Consider the following 21,637-nt stretch of genomic DNA (forward strand, 5'->3'; position numbering starts at 1 on the left):
TTAGAAGTGAGATTTATTTGGTGATAAACAGGGTGATAAACACACCATACATCCAATGGTTAAATCAGCACAGTTAACAGCATGCATAGCCACATTACTTATGGCCAGGACATTGGCCATAAGGGTAAGTTGGCGGTTCAGCTGCAGGCTTCACTGGAGCCTTGGGCGGTTCGACTGCAGGCTTCCCTGGAGGCTTTGGAGGTTCGGCTGCAGGCTTCCCTGGAGGCTTCCCTGGAGGCTTTGGAGGTTCGGCTGCAGGCTTCCCTGGAGGCTTTGGAGGTTCGGCTGCAGGCTTCGGGGGTTCGGCTGCAGGCGTCACTGGAAGTTCGTTTGAAGGCTCCAGAGGTTCGGTAGAAGGCTCCGGCTCAGGTAGTTCGGCTGCAGGCTTCCCTGGAGGCTTCCCTGGAGGCTTTGGAGGTTCGGCTGCTGGCTTCCCTGGAGGCTTTGGAGGTTCGGCTGCTGGCTTCCCTGGAGGCTTTGGAGGTTCGGCTGCTGGCTTCCCTGGAGGCTTCCCTGGAGGCTTTGGAGGTTCGGCTGCTGGCTTCCCTGGAGGCCTCCCTGGAGGCTTTGGAGGTTCGGCTGCTGGCTTCCCTGGAGGCCTTGGAGGTTCGGCTGCAGGCGTCACTGGCAGTTCGTCTGAAGGCTCCAGAGGTTCGGTAGAAGGCTCCGGCAGTTCTGTAGAAGGCTCCGGCTCAGGTAGTTCGGCTGCAGGCTTCCCTGGAGGCTTCCCTGGAGGCTTTGGAGGTTCGGCTGCTGGCTTCCCTGGAGGCTTCCCTGGAGGCTTTGGAGGTTCGGCTGCTGGCTTCCCTGGAGGCTTTGGAGGTTCGGCTGCTGGCTTCCCTGGAGGCTTTGGAGGTTCGGCTGCTGGCTTCCCTGGAGGCTTTGGAGGTTCGGCTGCTGGCTTCCCTGGAGGCTTCCCTGGAGGCTTTGGAGGTTCGGCTGCTGGCTTCCCTGGAGGCTTCCCTGGAGGCTTTGGAGGTTCGGCTGCTGGCTTCCCTGGAGGCCTTGGAGGTTCGGCTGCAGGCGTCACTGGCAGTTCGTCTGAAGGCTCCAGAGGTTCGGTAGAAGGCTCCGGCAGTTCTGTAGAAGGCTCCGGCTCAGGTAGTTCGGCTGCAGGCTTCCCTGGAGGCTTCCCTGGAGGCTTTGGAGGTTCGGCTGCTGGCTTCCCTGGAGGCTTCCCTGGAGGTTCGGCTGCAGGCTTTACTGGAGGCTTTGGAGGTTCGGCTGCAGGCTTCCTTGGAGGCTTTGGAGGTTCGGCTGCAGGCTTCCCTGGATGGATACAGATAGTCAACTTTAGTCAGTCCGTTTAGAGGCATTCAGTCTCAGATACAGCACAAGACCCAAATACCAAGTTTTACTCCCCTTTAATTATTAAACATGGTCGTATTAATTGTATGAATTAATTTTGTGAAACCATCCTGTGCTTTAAGCTGTGCTATTGGCTGAATACTTTTTACATTGAGAACGATTAATTATAAAACGGACAAACGGAAATGAGGAAGCTGACCCAAACACTTATAACAAATACCTGCAAATGGATCCATACACTGATGTCCACATCCATTGCAGCAGCATTTCTCATTGTTCGGACAGTCACTGTCATAGGAACACAACTCCGCACACAGTCCCGCTCCAAAATTTGTGCTTGGACACTCCCCTGCCTTTGCTATTATAGAGACACATGACAGAGAAACCACATCACTGAATACTGAATGTCTCATACACTGTATGAAAAATAAATAAAAACACTAAAAATGAGAGATGATCGTACCGGAATTTTCAGTCCATCTACTTCATAGTTTCACATTTAGTTCAAAGTGTTACTTGCGGTTTCTTTGCAATTATTTGTGAAACTTCCTAGCAATTCCTGAGTGAAAACATTTTCTCAGGGTTTTCTCTGGAAGATGTATAGCATGCATGAATAATTATAACTCACTGAAAACAGGCGGCACACATGCAGTCCCACAGGGAAATTTACAGCATTTGTGTCCTCCAGAGCAGTCTCTATCAGAAGTGCATCCTCGTCGGGAGGGCACGACCGTCAGCGTCGCCGGACACTGACCAGACACTACAGAAGAGGATTCAAGAGGATCATTAGGGGAGACCAGGAAGTGCTGTAATAGTTTGCTTCAGCATTTGCAAGTCAGGGGTTTTACAATGAGTCTCAAACTTGATAATATTCACACATTTATCTGCTTCAATTCAAGTAGCTTAGAAATCTATCATTTTTCACTAAACTGCATCAATCGGTTTCAAAGACTGAGAGTGCAGTTACAACCTACCCCACTGTAGTAGAGCGAGTAATAGTGCAATGCTGATAGAAAGCATGGACATCAGATAATATGTTGTCTACAAATTTACTGGTGTACATCTTCAAAAATGACACCATCCCCATGACCACCCTCATTTCCTTTTAAGCATTTTAATAAAGCTACTCAACAGAAAACAAAACCAATATAGATAAAATGCAGAGTTACCGGGTATAATTAGCTCTCCACGTTATATTGTAGGCTTATGCATTTCTTAAAACAAATAAAAACAAAAAACTTTTGCCTAAAGTTTAAACTCAGGATTGATACAGTCCGGTAGCAATTTTGTAGCCATATTATAACACTAATGTTCTTGTCTTACAATAAACAAAAATGCCTATTAGTGATTATATGGGTTTTACTTGTACAATGAAAAAATGCATAAACTTATGACAGTTTGCATATTTATACTTTGCTTATTAATAAAAGTAAACCAACATACAAAGATGAACTTCCACTTGACGTCTGTACTGTATTTTTGTAAGCAGATGTGTTTGAAATCAAATTTTGTAAGGCACTTTATTTATGCACTTCTTCAGGCTGCGTAATGAAGCTAAAAGAACTTCTCACCTAGGACTCCAGCGTCTGTTGTGCTCAAACAAGCAGACAGACACAATAAAACAGCACTAAATGAGCAGTACACTTGTGCTGTCATCCTCTTGACCTGCAATCTCAAAATCAACTCTGCTGGAAGATGCACTGAATTAGTGAGTCAGGAGGAGCGGACAGCAAGGACCCCAAAACTACAAAGAAAAACCCAACCCTAATGAAAATCACTTGCCTGTAGCTTACTTAATCACTTGCTATCCTCTTAATATAGCCTAATCTTGAAGACCTTGATTAGCTTGTTCAGGTGTGTTTGATTAGGGTTGGATGTCGTAATAATTACCGTAATTAGGAGATGATTGATTGTTTTTATGGCAACACTATCAACGGCAAATGAATCTGCAGTGGCCAGGTAGTCCAGCGATCACGTGGTACAAGTCGGAGTTCTACCACAAGTTACAAGTTGTAATTATGACTAAACTCCTACACCTAAACTCTCCAGGAAATGGATCTCTACTGGAGACTGGCTTAAATCTGCATTGAACTCAAAGAGACACAGGGGCATGTCTAAAATTTGAATTTTGCTGATTGATTTGCGACGTGAATCCATGCAAGTAATTATGAATGAAAACAATGTTTCCAGCCACTGTAGTGAATATAGGGGAATACACAGCCATGGTTATATCATAGCCACTTTAATATTGGATGGTTTTATATGGATTGCATAATCAGATAATATTTGTTCACTCAAGCTTTCTATAGACATATTTCTTATCGTGACCGAGTTTTGGTTCATTTCTGTGACGGAGACCGAGACGGCAGAAAGCGCACCCTGTTTGTTTTCCTTATTTTACAAAAGCACAACATTTAATTGTTATTGTGAGATGCCCGAAATATGAACATGCCCGAAATAAAATCAGATTTTAGAAGAATTTGTAGCGCCACTCAGACAGGTGTGCCAAAACTCTTATTTATAAACTAATGACATCTTCACCTACACAAAAACCTGCTCACTTCAGGCTTGAAAAGAGATGTGGGTTGCCCAGTTTTCCGTGTTAGAGAAAAAAGCAGCTCGTACAAAGCTCCTGGATGTCACAATTCCTGTCACAAACAGACAAAGTGACAAGGAGCCATGTAGTCGGCAGGGTTCAAACCTGCACGGGGAGACCCCAATGGATTTGAAGTCCATCGCCTTAACCTCTCGGCCACGACTACTCCTGCCAGTGAGTCCAATGCTTATTGTGAATACACACACACACACACACACACACACACACACACACACACACACACACACACACACACACACACACACACACACACACACACACACACACACACACACACACACACACACACACACACACACACACACACACACACACACACACACACACACACACACACACACACACACACACACACACACACACACACACACACAAAAAACATTGTCCTGAGACTGGGCTTCATACATTATTTACTATCAGAAACATAAACAATTTAAGGCATAGGCTTATGTCCTATTTCAGAAAGTCAATAACTGGACCCCATCTTCTTTCAAAAACTGGGGTTTTTAATTGCAGTTGTGCTGTCAACCGTTCCATTAAATAAACTTGTCTTATCTTTTGTGTCCATTGCGTAACGGTAGGTGGCTCAGGTTTTAACCAACAGATTGTTATCATTTTCCTTGCCGTCATTAAGAGGAGATGGAGAAGAAATGCTTGGTCTTGAGAAAGATTGTCTGGAAAGATATCCAGTAAAAATATTTGGGAGTAAAAAGAGATGACTCCTCACTTTTAGTAGATTTTCCAAAATGCCCTTAATGTCCTTCAAAAAGCTATGTCTGGTGGGATAGTCCCAAAAGATGTGAGTTTGATCACCGACCAATCCACAGTTCCTCCAACATTTGTCACTCATACTACTCTTGGTGAGGAAAGATTTTAACGGAGTCCTGAAAAATCTAATTTTCGTCTTCCAATCAAACTCCCTCCAGACCTGACTGCCCATACCCTTATTACAGCCAGAGCAAATGTTAACCCAAACATCGTCATCCAGGGTAACATTCAGCTCCATTTCCCATTGTTGTTTTATATGTTGTGTATTATCTGACATGTCAATCAACATTTTTTTGTACATCAAGGACATTTGTTTTTTCATTACACCACCATTTTCAATCAAATTAATAAAATGCTTCTCTATATTTGTAGGCTCTCTTCTGATCAGTTCCCAATCATTATGTTTTGTTACATAGCTCCTTATTTGAAAATACTTATATAAATCACTTGAGGGTAACTTGAATTTCGCTCTTAATTGGGCAAAGGTTTTAATTACATTTCCATCAAACAATTGATTCACTGTGAGGAGACCCCTCTCAGCCCATCCCCGAAAGCCTCTGCTGTCTGATAAAGATGGAAGGAACTCAATATTTCTATTAATAGTCATAGCTCGAGATAAAGCAGTCTTTCCCTTCAACTGCTTTTGGACCTTATTTCAAATCTTTAATGTATGTTTGACCCATAAATTTGCAATTTTTATTTTTTTCTGAGACTGTAGGTTGAGAAATGGGAGTTGAGAGAGAGAGACTCCTGGCACCGAATATTCTTCCATAGAGACCCACTGTGACTCCGGATCACGAATGATCCATGCCACCACAGCTTTTATTTGGGCAGCCCAATAGTACAATTTGAAGTTTGGTAGATTTAAGCCCCCATTTTCCTTAGGCGACATTACAATTTTAAGGCGCACTCTTGGTCTTTTGTTCTGCCATATAAATTTTGACATTAATTTATCTAGAAATTTGAAAGTAGATTGTGGTATAACAGCAGGGAGGTTTTGGAACAGAAATAATAATCTTGGCAGAATATTCATTCTTATACATTCAATTCTACCCAAAAGAGAAAGCGGTAGTACATCCCATCTGTTTAAATCAGTTCTGATTTCCTTTAACAATTTATCATAGTTAGATGAAAACAACTGCGTAGTCTTAGGGGTAAGAATTACTCCAACATATCTAAACCCCTGCTTGGAGTGTCTGAATGAGACAAGATTATCCAACTGAAATGGCCAAGTCCCAACAGTCATTAAGGCTTCGGATTTGTTTGTATTAATTTTATAACCTGATATCATACTATACTCCTTAAGACTGTGGAGCAAGGCTGGAACAGAAGTGATAGGGTTTTCCAGAAATAATAAAATATCGTCAGCGAAAAGTGACAATTTATGCTGAACATTTGATTCATCTCTTATTCCCTGTATGAGAGGATTGGATCTAATCGGTTCGGCTAACGGCTCTATACTCAAAGCAAATAGTGAGGCTGAAAGAACTTCACCCTGCCTAGTGCCGCGTCCCAGTGGGAAAAATTTTGAGCAGTGCCCATTGACCCTTACTCGTGACTTTGGGTTTTTATAAAAAGTTTGGACCCATTTTATAAACGTCTCATTAAAGCCCATGTGCCTCAATGTCTGTTGTAGGAAGCCCCAGTCCACCCGATCAAACGCTTTCTCAGCATCCAAGCTGAGAAGCATTGATGGGGTGTTCCTTTTCTGTGCCACTATTTGGAGGTTTAAAGCTCTTCGAACATTATCAGTCCCCTGTCTATGGGCGATAAAGCCAGTCTGATCGGGTTTCACAAGTTTTCTCATATATTTACACATGCTATTTTCATTTCTGGATTTGAGCATCAGAGAGCACCGGGGCCAACCATCAATGTGGATGTGAGCATGCAGAAGAGGATCAACCCGGCGAAAATATTGTGTTGACAAAAAGGAGTTCAACGACGTCTTCACCTACACGAAAAGACTGCCATGATCCGGATTTGGACTGGGCATGCTGCGGGCACAACACAGAGTACTAAATGCTATACAAAGAAAGCAATCTTTCCACTGGCCCCGGGCCTGCACATACAGAGTCAACGGCAAGCTTCAGCTCAGTTCTCTTAAAGTCCCCCACCACCGCTTGCTTAGACAGTAGGGACTTTAAGCAACAGCCTCTGGTGGAACGGCAACGGCATTCTGTCGTTCTATTGTGCACGTGAGACATTAACTGCTAACTCGCGACATTCTACTGTAACTGTCTACTACGGGAGAACAGCTGATTTGCCGTAGTCGTTACTACGTGACAGATTAAGAAAGTTAATGTTATACTTTAGGTTATGTGGCATTGTAATTGTTTCTGTATATCATTAAATGCCAAAAGCAACCCTTCTCTTGCTTTTTAAAATCACTTCCTTTTTTTGTATTTTGTCTGATGATTAAATTACCCCTACGCCGTCCTCTTTACTGTCGCTTATTGATTTTTGCGCTCTTTTGCTACGGCAGTTAACGCTTACTTCCGGCTGCCGTTGCCGTTCCATCAGCAGCTGTTGCTTAAAGTCCCTAGTAACCAAGCATTACAGCAAGCAAAACAACACCAAATGCTGGGAAATAACCCTGCCACATCTTATCTTGAAGAGGAAGACCACCTCCCTCAAAGGCTGGGAAGAGCACAGCAAGAGTTTAGGGGAGGTCTGCAACAAACCTTTGCTCGAACAGGAACCCTGGACCCTCAGATTAAAAGTCTGATGCTCTACCATTTGAGCTAGCCGGGCTTTTGCCAGGGAACAGCCACCCTAGGGATATAACAGCACTTTCTCCTTAAAGTGTTCATGCTTTGTCAGCTTAAAGTTTGTGGCATTAAAGGATGAAGACCACAATTTATAAAGGGACGAGAGAGATAGGCTGCTCCTTCCAAAGCTAGGAACACTGATATTGAAAGAGTGGAGTTTTTTTTTTCATGGTATGTTGCTAACTCTAAGGTGGTTTAGACAAACGAGCAATTGGGACATAATGAGTAGGTTTCTGTTTGACTTTTCTAAAAGAGAACGAATGCAACATTTCAAAACACTAATATCCATGTTTTTTTCATAAATTATAATGCGGCGACTCTTGAGCTGCACATCGTGAAGGCCGTGAAGTTGTCGGGGGATGCCAAAGCCATTGCTCCGACAGCCTGAATAGAATGGCCAAAATCACAGATGATCTGGGCCTTTTGAAACGATGCCCACTTCAGGCTTGAAAAGAGCCCAATTTCCGTGTTAGAAAAAAAAGCATCTTGTACAAAGATCCTGGACGTCACAACTCCTGTCACAATCAGACAAAGTGATAAAGGGGCCACGTAGTCAGCAGGGTTCGAACCTGCGCAGGGAGACCCCAAAGGATTTCAAGTTCATCGCCTTAACCTCTCAGTCACGACTACTCTTGAAAGTGAGTCAGTGATAGTGGTAGTGAGTCACATGCTATTTTCTTTTCTGGAAGTGAGCAGCAGAGGACACCGGGGCCAACCATCAATGTGGATGTGAGCAGCAGAGGATGCACTCAGCTAACATATTGTGTTGGCAAAAAGGAGTTCAACGACACCTTCACCTACACAAAAGCTACGTAATATGTTTCCGATGCAGAAAAGTTAGTTCATGCATTCATGACCTCGAGACTAGATTACTGTAATGCTTTATTAGCTGGTTGTCCTGCATCCTCAATAAACAAGCTACAGTTAGTCCAAAATGCAGCCGCTAGAGTTCTTACTAGATCAAGAAAATATGATCATATAACACCGATTTTATCATCACTGCATTGGTTACCTATAAAGTTCCGTATCAATTACAAGGTATTGCTACTGACTTATAAAGCCCTAAACGGCTTAGCTCCAGTCTATTTAACGGATCTTCTATCGCCCTATAATCCATCGCGCTCTTTAAGATCACTAAATTCGAGGCTTTTGGTCATACCTAGGATATCCAGATCCACCAAAGGAGGGAGAGCATTTTCACATTTAGCTCCGAAACTCTGGAATAGCCTTCCTGATACTGTTCGTTGCTCAGACTCGCTCTCCCAGTTTAAAACTAGATTAAAGACGCATCTCTTCAGCCAGGCATTCATATAACATAAATCTTACTGTTCAAACTACAATCTGGCCTCTAGTTCATAAATGCCAGAGGAGAACTGGCCCCCGACTGAGCCTGGGTTCTCCCTAGGTTTTTTTTCTCCATTGGGTCACTTGATGGAGTTTTAGGACACCATTAGGTCACTTGATGGAGTTTTCGGTTCCTTGCCACTGTTGCCTTTGGCTTGCTCAGTTGGGGATATTTTGGGGATATTAATTTAATTTTATCAATCAATAAATTTACACTAGAAACAACCTTGTTGTGTTTTGGTTTAATGCTGTGAAGCTGCTTTGATGCAATCTGTATTGTGAAAAGCGCTATATAAATACACTTGACTTGACTTGACTTGACAAAAACCTGCTCACTTCAGGCTTGAAAAGAGATGTGGGTTGCCCAGTTTTCCGTGTTAGAGAAAAAAATGCAGCTCGTACAAAGCTCCTGAATGTCACAATCAGACAGAGAGCCACGTAGTCGGCAGGGTTCGAACCTGCGCGGGGAGACCCCAATGGATTTCAAGTCCATCGCCTTAACCTCTCGGCCACGACTACTCCCGCCAGTGTGTCAGATGCTATATTCTTTTCTGGATGTGAGCAGCAGAGAATGAACAGCCATCTCGAATGCTGGAAAGAGGACAACAAGTGATTAGGGGACGTCTGCAACAAACTGTCTGACCTTCACCCAAACAGGGACTTGAACCCTGGACCCTCAGATTAAAAGTCTAATGCTCTACCGACTGAGCTATCCTGGCTCTTGCCAGGGAACAGCCACCCTGGGGATATAACAGGTATACAGGTATATTTCTCCTTAAAGTGTTCGTGCTTTGTCAGGTTAAAGTTTGTGGCATTAACCCCTTACCTGACAGACCCAAGTTTGGCAAGTGGGGCATACATGACATACCCAAAATAAAAAGTCATTCTGAATAGACACATAACCAACATATATTTAGAAAGCCAACTCTTGACAGTTTACAGTTCAGGACTCAGAATTAATCAGACTCTTATTAATATTGAGATATAAAAGCTCAAACATAAAAAAAAAACATATTTTTTTTTTTCGGTTCCTTGCCACTGTTGCCTTTGGCTTGCTCAGTTGGGGATATTTTGGGGATATTTAATTTTATTCTATCAATCAATAAATTCCACTAGAAACAAACTTTGTTGTATTATTTTATTTTAATACTGTGAAGCTGCTTTGATACAATCTGTATTGTGAAAAGCGCTATACAAATATACTTGATTTGATTTGATTTGATTAAGAGTATATTTATTAAATGTATAAACATATTATGTCATTATTTCATCCTCACTTGTACCCGCACTCACACACATCATAAACACCTCTCTTCACACTGGTACCTTTCCCACAGCATTTAAGCAGGCTCGTGTTACCCCACTGCTTAAGAAACACACTCTAAATCCAGCACATCTGGAAAATTACAGACCGATATCTCTCCTTCCATTCGTTGCGAAAACACTTGAACGAGTTGTTTTCAACCAGATCTCTTCCTTCCTTACACAGAACAACCTCTTGGACAACAATCAGTCTGGTTTCAAAAGCGGACACTCAACTGAGACTGCCCTGCTCTCAGTAACTGAAGCTCTGAGACTGACAAGAGCAGCTGACAAAATCCTCAGTTCTCATCCTGCTGGATCTGTCTGCTGCCTTTGACACAGTTAACCACCAGATCCTCCTGTCAATCCTAAAGATGAAGGGCATCTCAGGAACCGCACTCCAACGGTTCAAGTCTTACCTCTCAGGTAGGTCCTTTAGGGTATCGTGCAGGGGTGTGGTGTCTAAGACCCAACATCTAGCTACTGGAGTGCCTCAGGCACAGTGCTTGGACCACTTCTCTTCTCCATCTACATGACATCACTAGGATCTGTGATTCAGAAACATGGCTTTTCCTATCACTACAACACGCTGATGACACACAACTCTACCTCTCATTCCAGCCTGACGATCCGACGGTAGCTGATCGTATCTCAGCCTGCCTGACAGACATTTCAACGAAACATTTCACCTTCAACTAAACCTTGCGAAGACAGAGCTACTCGTGGTCCCGGCCAACCCAACACTTCATCACAACTTCACCATTCAGCTAGACTCGTCATCCATAACTCCATCAAGGTCAGCCAGGAACCTTGGTGTTGTAATTGATGATCAATTGAACTTCACAGACCACATTGCTAGAACTGCCCGGTCATGTAGATTTGCCATTAGGAGGATCAGGCCCTTCCTATCAGAGCATGCTACACAACTCCTTGTCCAAGCGCTAGTTCTATCCAGACTGGACTATTGTAATGCTCTGGCTGGTCTTCCAGCTTGCACGGTCAGACCTCTGCAACTGATCCAGAATGCCGCAGCTAGAGTGGCTAGAGCACATGTCACTCCTCTCCTCACAAAAATTGCACTGGTTGCCAGTTGCCGCTCGCATCAAATTCAAGTCACTGACGTTTGCCTACAGAACAACCACTGGCTCTGCTCCCTTTTACTTAAACTCATTACTTCGGACGTATGTGCCATCCAGAAACTTGCGCTCTGCAAGCGAACGACGTCTTGTGGTGCCATCTCAAAGAGGCACAAAATCTCTTTCTCTGACTTTTACCATGACTGTTCCCTGCTGGTGGAATGAACTGCCTAAGGGGCCGATCACACCTGACGCGTTTTTTGCAGTGAGAGGCGCCTATTTTCAATTGGTTTCCTATGGCAGTGAGCGTTCTGCGCGCTGTTTATACGCCTGCTGCGCCTCGCGTTTTACCGCCCGCTGCGCCTCGCGTTTTTGAAGTTGAAAAAAAAGCAACTCCGAGCGGAAAAAGCGCCCGACGTCATCGCGTTTTTTTCCACTGTCCAATCGAATGAATTGAGAGGCGGGCCTTCCGTTTAAGTGATGAAAGCTACAGTTGCTTGAACGCCAGGAGAGTGCGATGATAGAGGATAAACTTGTGGTGCTCTCGCGGGTTACCAGGAGCTTAACGACTTCACGAACCGTAACTACCACAATGTTAACAGAAAGTAAATAAAGGTAATAAAAGGCTGATTTGACGTTTACTTGACTGACAGGACAGCTGTTTCATTGGTTGCCTAGCAACATAAAAAACGCAGCGCACTGCTCGTTCTGTGTAATGTAAAGTGCTGTGCACCTCGCGTTTTCGAACCTGAAAAACGCGTCAGGTGTGATCGGCCCCTAACTCAACCAGAGCTGCTGAGTCCATAGCCACTTTCAAGAAACTGCTGAAGACGCTTCTTTTTCGACAGCACTTGATCCACTAATACTAACACTTTCTATTCTATTCTATTCTATTCTATTCTATTCTATATAAAAAAATTGTATTAACATTTACTGCGTTAGATTAAACTGAGAAGGGTCATAGCACTTGCATATTGTTGTCCTACTGTTAGTTTAACTGCTTCTATTGTTCTCATTTCTAAGATGATGTCAGGGGAGTTTTTTAGAGAAGGCTGATGAGATGCTAATCAAATATGTTATTGCCCTGTAATCACCCATTTACAGTCTATGACTAATGTCTGGTGAGGAGAACTGGCCCATTCATGCTTTATTGTAGTCAATCGACGAACCTTTGACACCTCTTTATTCTGCCATTATGGCTTGGCCATCTACACTTCTTTCATCCCACTTTACATGAATAATCCACCTATTATCTTAAGTCTTTCTAAAAAACAAAACAAAACAAAGAAAAACTATTCTTGGGACCTTATGTGAATTCTTTTAACAAATTAATAATAAGAAATAAGAGCCTTATCGGGGCTGTCGAACTGTCTAGTGCATGCACGTAAACACAGATAAACCGGAGAAGACATTACTGACTACATATGAGTGATGACATTCTATTCAAAATAATGAATGTTACAGATGAATTATTTTGCATTCCTGACATAAATTAAGAAATGAATGTTTTAACATAAACAGTGGTCAAATATCAAAGCTAGTGTCTTAAATCTTTCTGTCAGTTTGTCCAGATCAAGTAAGAGTGTGAAGTTTTAATGGGTAGTGAATGTTGAACAACAATAATCTGTGGCCATCTGCGATCTTTGACGCGTAAGGGGGGCCCGTGGTGTGTGAAGGAGGGCTGGGATGATCGCGGAGCTAACATATTCAGCTCGACGGCTCTGGCCAAGCTGTAATGTAAAAGAAACGCTATTGCCAATTTTAAAAAGGGGAGGAGCTGCTCAATATGTCCCGTCCTGTCTCCCTGTTTCAGTGGAAATTACGTCAACACTGAAAAATGCTGCGCGTTTCAAGGCACTTCAGTGGGTCTTTAAGTGCTCTTAAGCGGCCTTATTAAGTATTAATATTATTTCATCTGTAAGTACAGTTTTTTTTTTAAAATAGATTATTTTTAACATTTGAATTACACTACACAATACAATTAAGTGCACTTATTTCACAAGAGATTGTATGTTAATATGACAGTGAGAAACCTTTTTTAATTTGATGATAAATCATTAGTTTTTTACTGAAATAAAGGATGTTCTTTTGTTCAGTGTGCAAAGAAAATGTCAAAATCAAGAAAGGTGAGGATGTTCAAGAAATCAAGCACTTTCCACTTCTATTCCAGACTCTTACATTGTTTGCAATGAGCTAAATCTAGGTGATTAACGTCACTCATTTGAAGGGCTGTTTTACAGGATCAGTGCCGAGTTCACACTGAACGATTTTCATTCGCCGACAGGTTTTGGAAGATCGCCAACAAATGCCCGAAATCATAGGCAATCGGTGCTCGTTCACGCGAGTGACAATCACGCAGTGTGAATTATCAACGACGCGATCTGAGAGAATCATCGATGAGTCGCCAACGCCCGTGAGATATTTGGCATGTTAAATATCTGGACCTGTCTGCGATTCAAAATCCTGCTGTGGTAATGTGTTCTGACTGAAAACTACAGGACAGCGGGATGTTTGGGGAAGAGTTATAGACCAGAATATCAGTATTTTAACAGAAACAAAGCACAAACATTTGCTTGACCAGCAGCAACAGTAGCACATTGTAAAATTATTTACCCCCAACTCTCTTTGCACAATTAACACACAATTCTTGCTCCCCTCGTCTCCCCAAGCATAATTGTTTTTTTTCTCTCCTTTTTGCTGCAAATTAGCGTACAGACAATTTGGATTGCAAATCTTTTTGCAGGCTATATTTTTTAATAACCATTTAATGATCTTGCATTATTTCCTTATCACTTCTCGCGTGGGTTTGGTTGTGAAACGCAGTTTGCAGACCAGACGGTTGTCAGCGATTCTTTCTTTTGTCAAGTCATGCAGTGTGAAACCCCCTGTCATTGGTGCATCGTGCAGTGCGCACACAGCAGCAACTGGACGTTACCCCAGATAGTCGTGCAGTGTGAAAAGAACAGTGACCCGACTACTCTGAAAATTGTGCAGTGTGAACTCGGCATTACAGGCATTCAGAACTCATTTGGTCGCAGGTAACTAAAGGGATCATCTGTTAGTAGGCTTGAAGTTGCAACTTCCTAAAATGACCACTAGAAGACACAATTTCACTAAAATGCTTCAGCAGAAAGCAGAAGACTATTGGTCAAGAGGCAATACTGGTTGAAACTTCAGATCCTATAGCAATCAATAATAGAATTGTTTGTCCAATCATTGCATTTGGATTCAGACGTTTCCAGGTCAATGCCAAAATGAATCTGCATCAGTCAGGTGGTACAACTAGAGCACTGCAAGTTATTTACATTCGTTATCACTGTAATGTTATGCATTTTAGACACGAGGCAACTTGGTGCAGTCTTTTGTCTCGTGACACTTTACAGACTCTGCTGTGCTCAAGCGTTTTGAAGGAGGCGTGGCTTTGGAGGGTGGGATCTCATGCATTGATTCCAATGAGCCATTATGTGAGAGAACAGCCAAATTAACACTGGAATACAAAAATCTAATTCCTAATTTTCTCACTTAAATAAAAGAGAGGAAAATGGCCTTAGAAGTGAGATTTATTTGGTGATAAACAGGGTGATAAACACACCATACATCCAATGGTTAAATCAGCACAGTTAACAGCATGCATAGCCACATTACTTATGGCCAGGACATTGGCCATAAGGGTAAGTTGGCGGTTCAGCTGCAGGCTTCACTGGAGCCTTGGGCGGTTCGGCTGCAGGCTTCCCTGGAGGCTTTGGAGGCTTTGGAGGTTCGGCTGCAGGCTTCCCTGGAGGCTTCCCTGGAGGCTTTGGAGGTTCGGCTGCAGGCTTCCCTGGAGGCTTTGGAGGTTCGGCTGCAGGCTTCGGGGGTTCGGCTGCAGGCGTCACTGGAAGTTCGTTTGAAGGCTCCAGAGGTTCGGTAGAAGGCTCCGGCTCAGGTAGTTCGGCTGCAGGCTTCCCTGGAGGCTTTGGAGGTTCGGCTGCTGGCTTCCCTGGAGGCTTTGGAGGTTCGGCTGCTGGCTTCCCTGGAGGCTTTGGAGGTTCGGCTGCTGGCTTCCCTGGAGGCTTCCCTGGAGGCTTTGGAGGTTCGGCTGCTGGCTTCCCTGGAGGCTTTGGAGGTTCGGCTGCTGGCTTCCCTGGAGGCTTCCCTGGAGGCTTTGGAGGTTCGGCTGCTGGCTTCCCTGGAGGCCTCCCTGGAGGCTTTGGAGGTTCGGCTGCTGGCTTCCCTGGAGGCCTTGGAGGTTCGGCTGCAGGCGTCACTGGCAGTTCGTCTGAAGGCTCCAGAGGTTCGGTAGAAGGCTCCGGCAGTTCTGTAGAAGGCTCCGGCTCAGGTAGTTCGGCTGCAGGCTTCCCTGGAGGCTTCCCTGGAGGCTTTGGAGGTTCGGCTGCTGGCTTCCCTGGAGGCTTCCCTGGAGGCTTTGGAGGTTCGGCTGCTGGCTTCCCTGGAGGCTTCCCTGGAGGCTTTGGAGGTTCGGCTGCTGGCTTCCCTGGAGGCTTCCCTGGAGGCTTTGGAGGTTCGGCTGCTGGCTTCCCTGGAGGCCTTGGAGGTTCGGCTGCTGGCTTCGGGGGTTCGGCTGCAGGCGTCACTGGCAGTTCGTCTGAAGGCTCCAGAGGTTCGGTAGAAGGCTCCGGCAGTTCTGTAGAAGGCTCCGGCTCAGGTAGTTCGGCTGCAGGCTTCCCTGGAGGCTTCCCTGGAGGCTTTGGAGGTTCGGCTGCTGGCTTCCCTGGAGGCTTGGCTGCAGGCTTTACTGGAGGCTTTGGAGGTTCGGCTGCAGGCTTCCTTGGAGGCTTTGGAGGTTCGGCTGCAGGCTTCCCTGGATGGATACAGATAGTCAACTTTAGTCAGTCCGTTTAGAGGCATTCAGTCTCAGATACAGCACAAGACCCAAATACCAAGTTTTACTCCCCTTTAATTATTAAACATGGTCGTATTAATTGTATGAATTAATTTTGTGAAACCATCCTGTGCTTTAAGCTGTGCTATTGGCTGAATACTTTTTACATTGAGAACGATTAATTATAAAACGGACAAACGGAAATGAGGAAGCTGACCCAAACACTTATAACAAATACCTGCAAATGGATCCATACACTGATGTCCACATCCATTGCAGCAGCATTTCTCATTGTTCGGACAGTCACTGTCATAGGAACACAACTCCGCACACAGTCCCGCTCCAAAATTTGTGCTTGGACACTCCCCTGCCTTTGCTATTATAGAGACACATGACAGAGAAACCACATCACTGAATACTGAATGTCTCATACACTGTATGAAAAATAAATAAAAACACTAAAAATGAGAGATGATCGTACCGGAATTTTCAGTCCATCTACTTCATAGTTTCACATTTAGTTCAAAGTGTTACTTGCGGTTTCTTTGCAATTATTTGTGAAACTTCCTAGCAATTCCTGAGTGAAAACATTTTCTCAGGGTTTTCTCTGGAAGATGTATAGCATGCATCAATAATTATAACTCACTGAAAACAGGCGGCACACATGCAGTCCCACAGGGAAATTTACAGCATTTGTGTCCTCCAGAGCAGTCTCTATCAGAAGTGCATCCTCGTCGGGAGGGCACGACCGTCAGCGTCGCCGGACACTGACCAGACACTACAGAAGAGGATTCAAGAGGATCATTAGGGGAGACCAGGAAGTGCTGTAATAGTTTGCTTCAGCATTTGCAAGTCAGGGGTTTTACAATGAGTCTCAAACTTGATAATATTCACACATTTATCTGCTTCAATTCAAGTAGCTTAGAAATCTATCATATTTCACTAAACTGCATCAATCGGTTTCAAAGACTGAGAGTGCAGTTACAACCTACCCCACTGTAGTAGAGCGAGTAATAGTGCAATGCTGATAGAAAGCATGGACATCAGATAATATGTTGTCTACAAATTTACTGGTGTACATCTTCAAAAATGACACCATCCCCATGACCACCCTCATTTCCTTTTAAGCATTTTAATAAAGCTACTCAACAGAAAACAAAACAAATATAGATAAAATGCAGAGTTACCGGGTATAATTAGCTCTCCACGTTATATTGTAGGCTTATGCATTTCTTAAAACAAATAAAAACAAAAAACTTTTGCCTAAAGTTTAAACTCAGGATTGATACAGTCCGGTAGCAATTTTGTAGCCATATTATAACACTAATGTTCTTGTCTTACAATAAACAAAAATGCCTATTAGTGATTATATGGGTTTTACTTGTACAATGAAAAAATGCATAAACTTATGACAGTTTGCATATTTATACTTTGCTTATTAATAAAAGTAAACCAACATACAAAGATGAACTTCCACTTGACGTCTGTACTGTATTTTTGTAAGCAGATGTGTTTGAAATCAAATTTTGTAAGGCACTTTATTTATGCACTTCTTCAGGCTGCGTAATGAAGCTAAAAGAACTTCTCACCTAGGACTCCAGCGTCTGTTGTGCTCAAACAAGCAGACAGACACAATAAAACAGCACTAAATGAGCAGTACACTTGTGCTGTCATCCTCTCGACCTGCAATCTCAAAATCAACTCTGCTGGAAGATGCACTGAATTAGTGAGTCAGGAGGAGCGGACAGCAAGGACCCCAAAACTACAAAGAAAAACCCAACCCTAATGAAAATCACTTGCCTGTAGCTTACTTAATCACTTGCTATCCTCTTAATATAGCCTAATCTTGAAGACCTTGATTAGCTTGTTCAGGTGTGTTTGATTAGGGTTGGATGTCGTAATAATTACCGTAATTAGGAGATGATTGATTGTTTTTATGGCAACACTATCAACGGCAAATGAATCTGCAGTGGCCAGGTAGTCCAGCGATCACGTGGTACAAGTCGGAGTTCTACCACAAGTTACAAGTTGTAATTATGACTAAACTCCTACACCTAAACTCTCCAGGAAATGGATCTCTACTGGAGACTGGCTTAAATCTGCATTGAACTCAAAGAGACACAGGGGCATGTCTAAAATTTGAATTTTGCTGATTGATTTGCGACGTGAATCCATGCAAGTAATTATGAATGAAAACAATGTTTCCAGCCACTGTAGTGAATATAGGGGAATACACAGCCATGGTTATATCATAGCCACTTTAATATTGGATGGTTTCATATGGATTGCATAATCAGATAATATTTGTTCACTCAAGCTTTCTATAGACATATTTCTTATCGTGACCGAGTTTTGGTTCATTTCTGTGACGGAGACCGAGACGGCAGAAAGCGCACCCTGTTTGTTTTCCTTATTTTACAAAAGCACAACATTTAATTGTTATTGTGAGATGCCCGAAATATGAACATGCCCGAAATAAAATCAGATTTTAGAAGAATTTGTAGCGCCACTCAGACAGGTGTGCCAAAACTCTTATTTATAAACTAATGACGTCTTCACCTACACAAAAACCTGCTCACTTTAGGCTTGAAAAGAGATGTGGGTTGCCCAGTTTTCCGTGTTAGAGAAAAAAGCAGCTCGTACAAAGCTCCTGGATGTCACAATTCCTGTCACAAACAGACAAAGTGACAAGGAGCCATGTAGTCGGCAGGGTTCAAACCTGCACGGGGAGACCCCAATGGATTTGAAGTCCATCGCCTTAACCTCTCGGCCACGACTACTCCTGCCAGTGAGTCCAATGCTTATTGTGAACACACACACACACACACACACACACACACACACACACACACACACACACACACACACACACACACACACACACACACACACACACACACACACACACACACACACACACACACACACACACACACACACACACACACACACACACACACACACACACACACACACACACACACACACACACACACACACACACACACACACACACACACACACACACACACACACACACAAAAAACATGAACATTGTCCTGAGACTGGGCTTCGTACATTATTTACAATAAGAAACATAAACAATTTAAGGCATAGGCTTATGTCCTATTTCAGAAAGTCAATAACTGGACCCCATCTTCTTTCAAAAACTGGGGTTTTTAATTGCAGTTGTGCTGTCAACCGTTCCATTAAATAAACTTGTCTTATCTTTTGTGTCCATTGCGTAACGGTAGGTGGCTCAGGTTTTAACCAACAGATTGTTATCATTTTCCTTGCCGTCATTAAGAGGAGATGGAGAAGAAATGCTTGGTCTTGAGAAAGATTGTCTGGAAAGATATGGGAGTAAAAAGAGATGACTCCTCACTTTTAGTAGATTTTCCAAAATGCCCTTAATGTCCTTCCAAAAGCTATGTCTGGTGGGATAGTCCCAAAAGATGTGAGTTTGATCACCGACCAATCCACAGTTCCTCCAACATTTGTCACTCATACTACTCTTGGTGAGGAAAGATTTTAACGGAGTCCTGAAAAATCTAATTTTCGTCTTCCAATCAAACTCCCTCCAGACCTGACTGCCCATACCCTTATTACAGCCAGAGCAAATGTTAACCCAAACATCGTCATCCAGGGTAACATTCAGCTCCAATCTGACATGTCAATCAACATTTTTTTGTACATCAAGGACATTTGTTTTTTCATTACACCACCATTTTCAATCAAATTAATAAAATGCTTCTCTATATTTGTAGGCTCTCTTCTGATCAGTTCCCAATCATTATGTTTTGTTACATAGCTCCTTATTTGAAAATACTTATATAAATCACTTGAGGGTAACTTGAATTTCGCTCTTAATTGGGCAAAGGTTTTAATTACATTTCCATCAAACAATTGATTCACTGTGAGGAGACCCCTCTCAGCCCATCCCCGAAAGCCTCTGCTGTCTGATAAAGATGGAAGGAACTCAATATTTCTATTAATAGTCATAGCTCGAGATAAAGCAGTCTTTCCCTTCAACTGCTTTTGGACCTTATTTCAAATCTTTAATGTATGTTTGACCCATAAATTTGCAATTTTTATTTTTTTCTGAGACTGTAGGTTGAGAAATGGGAGTTGAGAGAGAGAGACTCCTGGCACCGAATATTCTTCCATAGAGACCCACTGTGACTCCGGATCACGAATGATCCATGCCACCACAGCTTTTATTTGGGCAGCCCAATAGTACAATTTGAAGTTTGGTAGATTTAAGCCCCCATTTTCCTTAGGCGACATTACAATTTTAAGGCGCACTCTTGGTCTTTTGTTCTGCCATATAAATTTTGACATTAATTTATCTAGAAATTTGAAAGTAGATTGTGGTATAACAGCAGGGAGGTTTTGGAACAGAAATAATAATCTTGGCAGAATATTCATTCTTATACATTCAATTCTACCCAAAAGAGAAAGCGGTAGTACATCCCATCTGTTTAAATCAGTTCTGATTTCCTTTAACAATTTATCATAGTTAGATGAAAACAACTGCGTAGTCTTAGGGGTAAGAATTACTCCAACATATCTAAACCCCTGCTTGGAGTGTCTGAATGAGACAAGATTATCCAACTGAAATGGCCAAGTCCCAACAGTCATTAAGGCTTCGGATTTGTTTGTATTAATTTTATAACCTGATATCATACTATACTCCTTAAGACTGTGGAGCAAGGCTGGAACAGAAGTGATAGGGTTTTCCAGAAATAATAAAATATCGTCAGCGAAAAGTGACAATTTATGCTGAACATTTGATTCATCTCTTATTCCCTGTATGAGAGGATTGGATCTAATCGGTTCGGCTAACGGCTCTATACTCAAAGCAAATAGTGAGGCTGAAAGAACTTCACCCTGCCTAGTGCCGCGTCCCAGTGGGAAAAATTTTGAGCAGTGCCCATTGACCCTTACTCGTGACTTTGGGTTTTTATAAAAAGTTTGGACCCATTTTATAAACGTCTCATTAAAGCCCATGTGCCTCAATGTCTGTTGTAGGAAGCCCCAGTCCACCCGATCAAACGCTTTCTCAGCATCCAAGCTGAGAAGCATTGATGGGGTGTTCCTTTTCTGTGCCACTATTTGGAGGTTTAAAGCTCTTCGAACATTATCAGTCCCCTGTCTATGGGCGATAAAGCCAGTCTGATCGGGTTTCACAAGTTTTCTCATATATTTACACATGCTATTTTCATTTCTGGATTTGAGCATCAGAGAGCACCGGGGCCAACCATCAATGTGGATGTGAGCATGCAGAAGAGGATCAACCCGGCGAAAATATTGTGTTGACAAAAAGGAGTTCAACGACGTCTTCACCTACACGAAAAGACTGCCATGATCCGGATTTGGACTGGGCATGCTGCGGGCACAACACAGAGTACTAAATGCTATACAAAGAAAGCAATCTTTCCACTGGCCCCGGGCCTGCACATACAGAGTCAACGGCAAGCTTCAGCTCAGTTCTCTTAAAGTCCCCCACCACCGCTTGCTTAGACAGTAGGGACTTTAAGCAACAGCCTCTGGTGGAACGGCAACGGCATTCTGTCGTTCTATTGTGCACGTGAGACATTAACTGCTAACTCGCGACATTCTACTGTAACTG

The 21,637-nt window shown here is 43.1% G+C and overlaps 2 protein-coding genes across 2 annotated transcripts; both read right to left on the minus strand.

The window, feature by feature from the left end:
• LOC311090741 (uncharacterized protein) lies at positions 1-3,097 on the minus strand. The gene is made up of 4 exons (XM_084126230.1): positions 2,880-3,097; positions 1,937-2,068; positions 1,529-1,666; positions 1-1,269 (listed from the first exon to the last, which is right to left on the minus strand). The coding sequence occupies exons 1-4, from the start codon at positions 2,962-2,964 to the stop codon at positions 95-97; spliced, it is 1,530 nt and encodes a 509-aa protein (XP_083982356.1). The 5' UTR covers positions 2,965-3,097; the 3' UTR covers positions 1-94.
• Positions 3,098-14,730: 11,633 nt separating this feature from the next.
• LOC311090746 (uncharacterized protein) lies at positions 14,731-17,814 on the minus strand. Its single transcript, XM_084126234.1, has 4 exons — positions 17,595-17,814; positions 16,652-16,783; positions 16,244-16,381; positions 14,731-15,984 (listed from the first exon to the last, which is right to left on the minus strand). Exons 1-4 carry the CDS (start codon positions 17,677-17,679, stop codon positions 14,825-14,827), a joined length of 1,515 nt encoding a protein of 504 aa, XP_083982360.1. The 5' UTR covers positions 17,680-17,814; the 3' UTR covers positions 14,731-14,824.
• Between the last annotated feature and the right edge of the window lie 3,823 nt (positions 17,815-21,637).

This window comes from Abramis brama, assembly GCF_963993115.1.
Source record: "Abramis brama genome assembly, chromosome: 10".
Taxonomy (NCBI): Eukaryota; Metazoa; Chordata; class Actinopteri; order Cypriniformes; family Leuciscidae; genus Abramis; species Abramis brama.

Excerpts from the sequence above, each read along its gene's own strand:
- LOC311090746 (XM_084126234.1), bottom strand. The coding sequence starts at position 17,679 with ATGACAGCACAAGTGTACTGCTCATTTAGTGCTGTTTTATTGTGTCTG. Across the intron at positions 16,784-17,594 it reads AACAGACGCTGGAGTCCTAG|TGTCTGGTCAGTGTCCGGCG; the intron begins GTGAGAAGTTCT and ends CCTCTTCTGTAG. Across the intron at positions 15,985-16,243 it reads GTGTATGGATCCATTTGCAG|GGAAGCCTGCAGCCGAACCT; the intron begins GTATTTGTTATA and ends GTATCCATCCAG.
- LOC311090741 (XM_084126230.1), bottom strand. The coding sequence starts at position 2,964 with ATGACAGCACAAGTGTACTGCTCATTTAGTGCTGTTTTATTGTGTCTG. Across the intron at positions 1,667-1,936 it reads ATGTGTGCCGCCTGTTTTCA|CAAAGGCAGGGGAGTGTCCA; the intron begins GTGAGTTATAAT and ends TCTCTATAATAG. Across the intron at positions 1,270-1,528 it reads GTGTATGGATCCATTTGCAG|GGAAGCCTGCAGCCGAACCT; the intron begins GTATTTGTTATA and ends GTATCCATCCAG.